The sequence below is a fragment of the Hippocampus zosterae genome, chromosome 3 (genome assembly GCF_025434085.1).
Source record: "Hippocampus zosterae strain Florida chromosome 3, ASM2543408v3, whole genome shotgun sequence".
Lineage (NCBI taxonomy): Eukaryota > Metazoa > Chordata > Actinopteri > Syngnathiformes > Syngnathidae > Hippocampus > Hippocampus zosterae.
This window is the reverse complement of record NC_067453.1, coordinates 18922028-18933543: the sequence shown is the minus strand read 5'-3', so window position 1 is coordinate 18933543 and position 11516 is coordinate 18922028. Positions and strand designations below refer to the sequence as shown.

At 43.3% G+C, this 11516-nt stretch overlaps 1 protein-coding gene across 10 annotated transcripts in view; it reads left to right on the top strand.

Moving 5' to 3' along the window:
• The first annotated feature begins 547 nt into the window (after positions 1-547).
• The window catches only part of tjp1b (tight junction protein 1b), a 69388-nt gene continuing 58419 nt past the window's right edge, over positions 548-11516 (top strand). For 3 of the 10 annotated variants that reach the window (XM_052061409.1, XM_052061412.1, XM_052061408.1), the window contains exons 1-2: positions 548-1080; positions 2532-2643. In XM_052061409.1, coding sequence (XP_051917369.1) covers positions 636-1080; positions 2532-2643 — 557 coding nt within the window. In that variant the 5' untranslated portion in view covers positions 548-635. Of the gene's footprint in view, positions 1081-2531; positions 2644-9868; positions 10688-11516 lie in introns of those variants that run through there. The other 7 variants (XM_052061414.1, XM_052061413.1, XM_052061411.1 and 4 more) reach the window with 4 other exon arrangements.

Here is an 11516-nt window from a genome sequence, read left to right as displayed (position 1 = left end):
AATAACTGCTAATTATTGACATACTGATAATTAGTTGCGATGCTCGTAAAAAGAAAAAAAAAGTTGCGTGACGATTTGAAGCAAAAAGTGATGTAATGCTTCTCTACCTTTGCAAAACATTTGCCCTCTACAAGCATTTATAGGGTTAAAATTCAGAATTTGAGTGTAGTTCAAGTTTTCATAACCATGGCTGATACAAATTTAACAAAACAGTGAAACTAAAAACACACACACACACAAACACATTTGTTGCTTTATTCATTTATCGAAAAAGCCGCTTTACAGTTTTCTCTCACGACCAAAAAGCAAAAATAAGTAAATAAATAAAATTTGGATATGCTTTCTGCTTGAACGCAAATTGGGCTCCTGTCAGTTAAGATGTAGAACATCCCTTGAGCTACATTACCATCAATAACAAAGACAGGTCTGAGGATTGTGAATTACGTTGTGTATGTCTGCTCAGTCTGTTAGCCGTTTGCATCGGTGTATTTAAGAGTCTGATAATCTTCTTAGTATTGGTAAGTACCCAGCTAGAAGTCAGCTACTGTCCAGATTGTCTCGTCCTCACTCGGACAACAACAACAACGTGTGCTTCTGTGAAACGAGGTGGCATGGTGGCTTCTCCGGCATGAAATATGCACCTCCCTTCCTTTGGGAAGTGTGCTGAGAAGGCTGTTGAAGAGATACTGGAGGGCCTACTCAACTTGAGGATGTTTGGCAACGGGAAGAAGAAGTGGTTTACGAGGAAGCGCAAGACGCAATATCATCATCAGCAGAGGTCCGCCAGGAGGCCGTGCGCCAAGCAGAAGAAGTGGTGGGCCGCTAAGATCCTCAAACAGCACAGGCAGAAACTCCTGAGCGAGCTGGACGTCAACGCCGTGCTACCCTACTTGGTCTACGATAAGGTGTTCTCGCTTGGGGAGTACAAGGAAATCCTGGGACAAGAGTCCAACAAGAGGCGCACTGAGGTATTCCTGGACCGTCTATCTTCCAAAGGACCCACTGCATTCTGCTCTTTCTGCTCGGTTCTGGAGGAGACGTGTCCCCACCTGCTCGCTTGCTTTCTCCTGGATGGTGAAGGTATGTACATCACATCACACGTGCAAAGAATCAAATGGAAGTCTTTGTTGTTTCAACATTACAAGTGCCTTTCTCTTTCATTTACAGAACAGAAACCAAAATGGTCTAAGAATTATATCAATAAAATTTACATATCTAGAGCAGGAAATTACTTTGTATTAATCCAGCAGACTGAGAGCCGGTAAAAAATAGCCTCTTAAACCGGCGATGGCTGAGGGGATTACTGAGTCAACAGCCTTTGTAACAAGCCCCTCACGGCATATGGCCGACGTGTCTGCAGTCTGCAGCACTTAGTCTGTCTGTGGCATACAAACGTCCTCATCAATTTGATACTCCTGAGCGCCCTCAATTAGAATTTCACCTTTCCAGTGTACTGCAGAAGTACCGGTACTTACCATTAGACCACCGCGCTACTTATAGCAGTGGTGTTGGAACTCGGGTCTATTGTCTGGAAGTGAAACACACCGCTGCGAAAAGAGTGACATACTCAACATTATCATTCTGTCGGTAGCGGGTGTAACTGTGAAACTATCGGAGAAACCATCTTTTAGTTACCATTTCCCTTTGTGGGCTGGGGCAATTATGACTGAAACCATATAAAGAAGTCACGGGCACCGGTTTATTCAACTATTGTTGAATTACTGTCATGAAGGGTTTGGTAATAAGACAATGCTTACAATAGCCAGCTATTATTTATTACATATGAGAATTTCAAATGTTGGTAGAGATTTTAGCAAGCATGGAGGCTGACATGTTTGATTTGCTTTTGCGGGCCACAGAAAATGAATTGGCAGGCCAAATCTGGCCTGCCAATTCTTGAGTTTGTCACCTGTGAGGTAGAGTGTCTGATTAGCCATTTTTTGGGGATGTGTGTAGAAACTAGCACGGGAGAGCTCCACACAGGAAGGCCGGAGCCCGGATTCAAACCCTGGACCTCTGTACTGTGAGGCAGACGTGCTAACTTGGATGGTGGTCCTGTATGGGCTTTATCAACTTTTTTATTATCACTTTTATTTAAGGGTGTGCCGATCTGGGTTTTATGCTGCAGATTCAGATAACAGTCATCCATGATTGAGACCTGTTGATACAGACTCTCTAGTTGGCTGCAGGCTGTAAAGTACGAGCTGCGCCTGATCACTTTTTATGGTCGCAGTCGCAATGAAAGCCATATACTAATCAGGTACTTTTTCAGGGATATGATCCGATCACAATTGATCACAGCACCACCACATTTATTCAACTGTAAAAAGAGAGTATTGGTCAAGGAAGACATTGTTTGCCTCAGACAGAGTGCTTGGGCGAAAATTAAAGAGAAGAGTGGCGCTAAATGAGAGGCCTTCAAGGTGGCAGGTTGAATGTTGTGTCCTGACTTGTTTGCTTTAATTAGAATGAATGCATTAAAGTCATGTAAATTCAGACAACTTGGCCGATGGATCAATCTGCTCTAACAGATGGCCCTCCTGCAGGGGGAGAGAAAGGGGGGCTTCTCGTGCATGCAAACAGTCCTGGAGCAGAACATCTGTGCTCGCTTCCCGTGTACACTGACCCTGTGTTTGACTCGAGGTAAGCTTGTGCATACCTTTCATTCTCTCTATTTGGCAAGTCCCTTTTTTGCCATCATTTTGTGGCGTGTAAGATGCATTCGGTAATAACATCACTCGTAGTTTGCGCACATGTATGTATCGTCATCTTTATCGCTGTAATTTATGTATTTTCTGAAATTGCCTTTCTTGTGGATTGTGATTCGCTCAAAGGGCCTTACAGAGAGGGGTCACAGTTCCACGTGTTGCTTTGACAGCCTGAAAATTGCATTTTCATCAAATCTTTGAGCTGATTTAGAGCGGGGGAGGAGATGGAGCCCAGAATGCGCTTATATTACCAAAATAATCTTCTTTGATAATGCCTCAGAACTGTGAGGCAGACGTGCCGACCGCTAGATGAGCAGTTTGCAAACTTTCTGGGTCCACACCACAACAGGAAACATGACATGAAGGGACAGGAAGGGGAGAGAGCTGATTGGCTAATGCAAGGAACGGGGAATTTCTAAATATACCTAGACTACGGTGCTACCCTTGACAGAAGCTAGCAAAGAGCAATCACATAACAATTTAAAAAAGTGAATGTGTGTTTGGGTTGGGTTGGGTTGAGTGAACGCTGGCGCGTTTTGGCTGCCGCTGCTCAACCCGTATTGTTCTATGTTTTTTTGTTATTGTAAAGTGTCCTTGGGTGTCTTGAAAGGCGCTTGTAAATAAAATGTATTATTAGGCCCGGTAGTCCAGTGGTTAGCACGTCAGCTTCACAGTGCAGAGGTACCGGGTTCGATTCCAGCTCCGGCCTCCCTGTGTGGAGTTTGCATGTTCTCCCCGGGCCTGCGTGGGTTTTCTCCGGGTGCTCCGGTTTCCTTCCACATTCCAAAAATATGCATGGCAGGCTGATTGAACACTCTAAATTGTCCCTAGGTGTGAGTGTGAGTGCGAATGGTTGTTCGTCACTGTGTGCCCTGTGATTGGCTGGCGACCGATTCAGGGTGTCCCCCGCCTACTGCCCGGAGACAGCTGGGATAGGCTCCAGCACCCCCCGCGACCCTAGTGAGGATCAAGCGGTACGGAAGATGAATGAATGAATGTATTATTATTATTATTATTTGCTTACATCTGAAATTTTTTTGAATGAATATGGGTGGGGTCAATTTATGCTACAAAATAAAAGTCAGAGCGCCCACACTCAAGCCTTTTGAGCTTGCGTCAGAGTTGCGGGATGACGTAGTTCTGCGTGAGTGTGAACCCCGGAGAGTACCCTTGGCCCAGCTGCAATAGAAGGAGGAGGGGTGAGGCTGCATGGGTTCTGCGTGGATGTGTGTGTGTTTCTACGAGTGCGTGAGGTGGGGCAGGCGGGTGGCGATGAGTTTAAAGCGACGGGACATACGACCTGATATGCTCTCCAAACCATTAAGGAGGCCTCTTTATTGTGTGACAGCTCAGTCAGCATTGAGACTGCAATCCCAGCAGTGTGGCCCTGGGCGCACATACTCACACACACACACACACACATGACAAAATGACAACGACACACACGTTGCAGTGCATTGAGCAGAGAATGGTCACGGAGCCGCCCAACAACACGCAGACCACTTGCAATGTAAGTCCTCTTGAAATTATTTATGAGTTGACACAATATGATGATTTTCCTTGCCCACATTCCAACTTCTGGAGTTGGCATCTCAAAAGGTTGCACATGATTTGTTTTTCTTCTTTTTATTTATTTATTGGGGGACCAGACTTCATTTTACGTGCATTAATCAATGCAAGAGAGTCAGCAGTCAGTCAAGGTCGAATAAGCGTATATTGAGGCTGAAAAATGGCGTAATCGTTTGTTTATTCAATCTAAGAGGAAGTAGGACACAAAGCGCCTCAAGGCTTTGTGGTTTGGTGCCAGCGTGTCCCTCTGTGGCAGAGTCAGGCTCGTCGGAGGCCATGCTTGTGAAGAAACAATGTCGTCCTCGCGGTATGGTGCACCTTTGCACAAAGTCATTTGTATTGTCGATGATGTCACTTTGTACATCGCAAGCCAAGGAGGAGACTGTCAGATGTGCCGGTTCGAATGGACTCAAGCTGGTTTTGTTTATTTTGAGAGTGGTGCTGAATCAAAGTGAGCATGCGAGCAGCTGATTACATGTCTGGGCTGAAAGTGCACAACACCTCCCCGTGCAAAGAGCACCGCGGGAACAGATGTGAAATTGACTGGATGCAGTTAAGTGCCGTCAGCTGAAATATTGCTTTAGTCAACTTTTTTTTTAATTCGCTGAGTTGCAGAGAACAGTCATCTCATCTGAGCAGAAATGAATCTGCTGATTTAAGTGCACTTCAAATGAATGATTAAACACAATTTGAATAGATGTGTGGAGGGCCTTTTCTAATACCACAGGCAGATTTTATATAAAATGAGCAATGTGTCACTCTCTGAATTTCTTTTTTTAACTCCAGTTTCTGTAACATGAACAGATATTTGTTTTTGATTAGAAACCTCATAATCCAATTTTTAAAAAAATATTTTTTTCCATCCATTTGTCATCTAACATAGATCGATAGAATTGCTTGAATTGATTTTCCGGGTCCTAATCAAGTGCGCCACATTAGCTTACCTCAGGGGTGCCCAAACTTTTTGGATCGAAGATCTACTTTTCGATCAACTAACCTCCCGGGATCTACCCTTACCGGCACGCGCGCACACGCGCACACGCGCACACACACACGCCATTATGAGAAACAGCCTGAAACTGAGGCATGCGATGCACTTTTGCAGCCTGTTAACTATCGTAGCTCACACTTACAGTTTTAAAGTGCTTCTCTGGGCCCTCCTAGATTCCTATTCTTTGCCCGTGCCCTCGGTGAATTGTACACGAAGCAAACTCTGAATGAGAATCATGACAATAAAAGATAGAGTGCAACAGCTCTGATCACAAGCTGCGATTGCAGACTGCTTAGCGCAACCAACTCCCGGTGACGTAATTACGCGCCACCGTAAATTCACATTTTACCTGCTTTATTTTATTTTTAAATTTATTTATTTTTGTGAAAATGAGACTGATAAGATGATTATGGTGCAGCGTACATTAACACAAAAAATATATGTTACTAACATGTACAAAGACACACAAATGGCTGTTTTTTTTTCTCCTCGACACTCCTCGGATCTACTTGGGACCTGTCTTAGATCTACCGCTAGATCAGGATCTACCCAATGGGCACCCCTGCCTTACCTGATAGAGTCCCTTCCGAGCTGTGACGGCATGCATATGTTTCTCTTTGACTTGCATACATTTAATCTGTGCTATATGTTACACATACAGTACATTTGACAAAGTTTATCCAATTCAATCCAATTATGTATGTATCTAAATTACACAATTTCTAGTGCTTCAATTGGCTAACTTTTGTTCTTTCGTTTTGTTAGTTCAGACATTTTCTAAATGCTAGAGGTAGGGAGGGCCCGTATGGATCCAGAAAAACGGGCATTCACATTCACACCTATGGACAATTTAGAGTCTTCACTGAACCTAATATAATAATAATAATAATACATTTTATTTATAAGCGCCTTTCAAGACACCCAAGGACACTTTACAATAACAAAAAACACAAAACAATATGGGTTGAGCAGTATGCATGTTTTTAGATTGTGGGAGGATGCTAGTGTAACTTAACAAAACCTGGGACTCACAAGGAGAGCCAGACACAAGATTCGAACCCCAGACATGTTGCCACCATCCTGCCTATTGTAAAATATAGAATAGATGAAATATAAAATGGATTTGGCTTGTTAGCACGCCCATTCTGACATTATCTCACAATGTACATCAATAATCATGCTCAAAGATAACTATTATAAATGAACCTCTAGTCGTTGCTTTCTGTAGGTGTACAAAGCAGCATTACAGAAGATTCTAGTCAATAATCCACTTATCAACAAAATCTAGGCTGTGTTCAAATACTTCATGTTCCGTTCTTCTTCTTTCAAATTGACACCGTCTCAAGCTAGATAAGTGTGCCACCATCTAGAGTTCAAAAATGGAATTACATGCAATATAAATAATACTAACTGCAAAAATATCTATAAAATCAGCAAGCCACCGACCTCGAACCTGCAATGGAAGGGAGACTTACTGGACATCTTCGTAATAAAGAAAAACAGCGCCATCTGGTGGCTGAGTGCCCTTTTCCTGCCTCGAATGTAGAATAAATCACTTTTTCTTCCAGAACGCTCTTTATAAGTGATTCTCTGATGTGTGCGTGTGTGTGTGTATGTGAGCTCAGACCCGAGGCTTTCTGTATATGTGAGGCAACGGTGATGATGTCACTTCTTCATCCATAAGTGGACAAAATGAGCCTCTGGCAGTTTGGGTAGGCGGAGCCCAGGAGAGATGAAATGAAGCTGTGAGGTTGACGATGATTCACCTCACAGCACATACAGAAAGAAAGCACTGCGACAGCACCGAGGTGTGACTGTGTGCACGCGAGTGTATATTTCATCCTGCTCGCTACCATCCACTTAGTGCAGTGCTTTTAATGTGAAGTGGACTTTGTCTGTGAACTTCCTCTTTTGTTTGTTGGAAAACTAATAAATCACAGGGTTACAGCAGCGGAGGCTCTCAGGGCCCCGGGCCAGGTTTTCCTCCTCTGGGAGCAGCCGGCGAGTGCCACAAACCAGCGTTGGATGTTGCTGCATGCAATAAAGTGAATGAGGCAGTGGAAGGACATGAGAAAGAAGGGCAGCCCCCGCTGGCCTATTTACTGACTGAGGAAAAAGAGCAATTGAATGTGTTGTGAGTGTCAGCACGAGCTTGTGGACAACGTAAGACATCGGCGGTGGTTGAGGAAGTTAATGATTAGCTGGCCTGTGTCATTACTGCATGGATGCAGAGAGAGGATGCAGTGTGAAATCTGCTGCTGCAGTGGTATGCGGTGGGCTTTAAACTGCAGCACATTCGCTGACCCCCAACCGCCTCTACACTTTCACACTGACGCACCCAAAAGACAGTCATTATGGATTGTGTTCACTCCATCGATTTGAGAGGGGTTTCCAACATGGCACCTATCCCATGGAGCTAAGTGCATACCATGTTTCTGTATATAGTGGCCAGGTGCGTTTTTTTACGCAGTCACAGACAGTATTTGATGTTTAGTTGAGGATGTGTATATTTAAAGTCCATGTGAAGTGAAAATAAATGTCTCCTAAATTTTACGCATCACAGAGAAGAGATTTTTAAAAAAATAAATGGCAAGTCCAGTGAATGCGCTAAAACCATGTTGCTCAACTGTCAACAGTGAGTCAAATATCATCATTGACCAGGACAAAAATGGGTGTTACTTTGTCTAGCATCATTCTTTATGCCTACATATGCTACATGTTTGAGCCGAGTCAGATGTTCTGCGCTCCGGTGAGGAGGCACCCGCTATTCCACAACAACAGAGTCTAGACCGATTGACCTACTCTTATGCCCACAACATGACCAGTGAATCACGCTATTGATTGAAAAATAACCCAATTGCGGTCGCATGGCAAGTGGCATTGGCAAAAGGTTGCCATGAACAACAAAGGTAATTTGAGGTTCTGGACAAAATGAATTATTGAAGACATGGCACTTTTTCCGCACTGTCAGACTTGCAAGAATAGATCACACTAAAATTATTCATCATCTCCAGAGTCGTGTGAGTTTTAAAAGAATGAATAAATGTTTTAAAGTCTGCCGCTAAATGTTTGCATGTTAAACATCCAATGATGAAATCTGAAATCATCAAACAGGGGCTCAGTATCGGTGACCAAATGGTTTGTGTGGTTTCATAAATACAAGTCAACATCATTTAGCAATCACTGTCTTCTGATGTTAATTTCAGCTGGCAGAAGTTTTTCACATTGAGTCAAGGGGAGAGGGGGTTGTGAAAATTAAGTGCTGAACTAGCTGAGATAATTTTAAATGATGAAAATTTTAAATTATGAATCAGTGGTGGGCCCGGTAGAGACAATATAAATGCAAAACAATCCACTCCAGTGTTTGTGGTTAACCTTAAGAGAAGCAACCTCAACCATAAAGGGGGAAAAAAACTGTCAGCATAAAATCCATTATCTAGGAATTTGCTAATGAAGATCCACAGATGTGGTCGAATGCTGTGGAAAATGTCATGGGTGTGGTCCGTTTAGACACGTTACGGCTTTGAAAAGGAGCTGTGTGGAGGTTGTGCGCCTGCTGGCATGGAAAAGCTTCAGCGGTGGATATTCTACAGTATATAAGTGTAGGATCACAACTTTAGCCTTATAAACAATCGACTAAATCTAATTGCAAATCATATGACATAAAGTGAATACTACCAATCAAGTTAACGTTTGATGGCCATCGATACAAAATGGAGACAGACTGGGATTTAATGGTGTGTTGCCGGCGCCACTTAATACAAAAAACAAACAAACTGTTGTTGTAGTCAAAAGGCCACGGATGAGAAATCCATGTCTGTCCCTCGACGCTGGCCAATTGGTGTTGAAAACGGCATAGATGGGCTAACGAAGAGCATTTGTGTGGCGGTGTTGTAACTCTTTAAGGAACAGATATTTGAACACAAATGGTACAGCAACACATATAGACAGATAAAATAAAAATATTCACAGGCATATATTCTTATAAATGCAGTAGTTGTTTTTATGCATGACTGTATTACGCTACCACCCAGTGGCCAAGTTGCACATAAAGAGAACTATCTATGATGTAAAAACTGTTCAATTCTTTCCATATTATTTAATTATGTTATTACTATGTGTTTTAATAGAGTGTAGTGTGTTGCTATTTAGTACTGTTGTCCATTTAAAAAACACATTACAAAATCTTTTGTTGTTATTTGAGGGGATCTGGAAGGCATTCATAGCATTTCCATTCATTATACCAGTGAAAGATGATTTGAGTTTCGAGTGTGGTCACAGAATGAAATCAACTCTTTTCTCAAAACAATACTGCAATATTGATTGATTAATCTATTATTCCAAATAAGCTTTCTGAAGAATTAATTTTATTAATGACCTTTGTGGTGAGTTTTCCAGTCACATGCAAAATGGAGGTGTGGTGGGGGTGTCTCAGCTACACAAGCCATCCACCTAATTTTGAGGGGGGGGGGGCATCCAGAGCAGTCCAAACCCCCACCTATCCATCGACATTTTTTATGGTTACCCAAATGTCTTTTGCTAGGCAATACACTTCACTCATCTCGGCCTCCCCACCAACATTTTTTGGAAGGGGGGCATCATCATGCACTCGTCAGAGAGGATTGCTATTAATTCTATGCCTCATGGTGTTTTACATCAAGCAGTCTGATGGGTATCTGTTCTTCTGGCCACTATGGAGTGGAAGTAGAAGAAAGTGACAGAATGATCATTCGCTCAAAAAAGTTAGCTTACACCTCAACAATAATTCCACCCTCATCTCCCGTTATTTCTGAAATGATGGTTACGCCCCTGACTACTACTACTACTGAGCATCTCCAAAATGAGTACCTCCTCCCTTGCCATCCTCCCCCGCCCCCTTCCTGCCTCGCACACACACACGCACACACACATACGGACTCTTGGACGCTGCAGCGTTTTTTAAGAGTGTGTTGACGAGGTAGGAGGCAGGAGGAAGCCGATCACGTCTGGAGCGTGTTAGGAGGAGAGAGAGGACGCACGCACGTTGAGTCGTTAAAAAAAGGGGGGGGCGGAATCGGCGAACGGTTGGAAGGGCGGTGCGTTTCGGTGCGAGTGTCATTGCAGACATGGGTGGCCACGGCACGACACCTTGCCTTGAGCTCCTTGGGGGGTGTTTTCGCTGTCAGTCCTTCGGCTCTGCAAATGGCGATGTGCTGCTGATGCTACCGCTGCCGAGCCCGGGAGACTCAGCCAAGGCGGCGGATGCCAGGGAATAATAAGACTCATATATGATCACCTGCGCTTTCCTTTGCCTGGGATTTTCCGTAGCGGTGGACGGTACCATGGTGAATTACCAGAAATACATTACTGTGATGCAGCTGGCTCTGGGGGTGACCGCCTCCAACAAAGAACATTGTCTTCCACCCAGGAAGCGAATGTGGTGAGTAAGAATCCGGCGAGGGTGAGGATGCAGGTGGAGGTTTGGGGGAAGATTAATGGGGGGTGTATACTAATCAAAGCTGCTTTTTAAGGGGTCCAAAACACAATCGTGATTTTTGTCACTGCAGCCAATCTGTAACCATCTCACTACAATGCATGCTGGGAGCTAGTGTGTATGTGTGTGTGTGTATGTGTGTGTTCTTCCTCCTAAAGTTGAGGAGGCAGTGCAGTGTTTCCCAACCTTTATTGAGCCAAAGCAAATATTTTCCAAATATTATCTCGTAGGACACCACTATTCAAAAATGCCACAAAAACTGGATGCACAGTTTATTTATGTACCATCTGCCATCTAGTGGAAGAGGATTTCATTGTTCCACCTGTCACGACACGTCACTGGCATAGATTGATGAATTTACGTAATTTGTTGTAAATAGGGGTTGAACATTCAACCGTTTTTGTATTCGAATATAATATGATGAAAGTCAAGGTGAAGTTGATTAATTCCAGACATTGTTGATTTTTATTTATTTATTTTGTTCGTAACTGGCGCCCCATACGCTTTTTTTGCACCACGAGCCAGTTTCACGTAAACACACAATTACATATCGCTAGCGTTGGGCCGACTCCTCCTATGTCAATTTTTTTTTTTTTTACAAATCTATACTGTTGTTCAGTCCAACATGTGGGTGTTATTTATTTATTTATTTTGGACCAATTTTGCTTGCATCTGACGATGCCGTGTTGATGGTTAAACCAATATGCTGTTTTTGGCATCTATTGAAAAGTGATGATTTTGGAAGTACGAGAGATCCACCCGACGGTAGCGATAT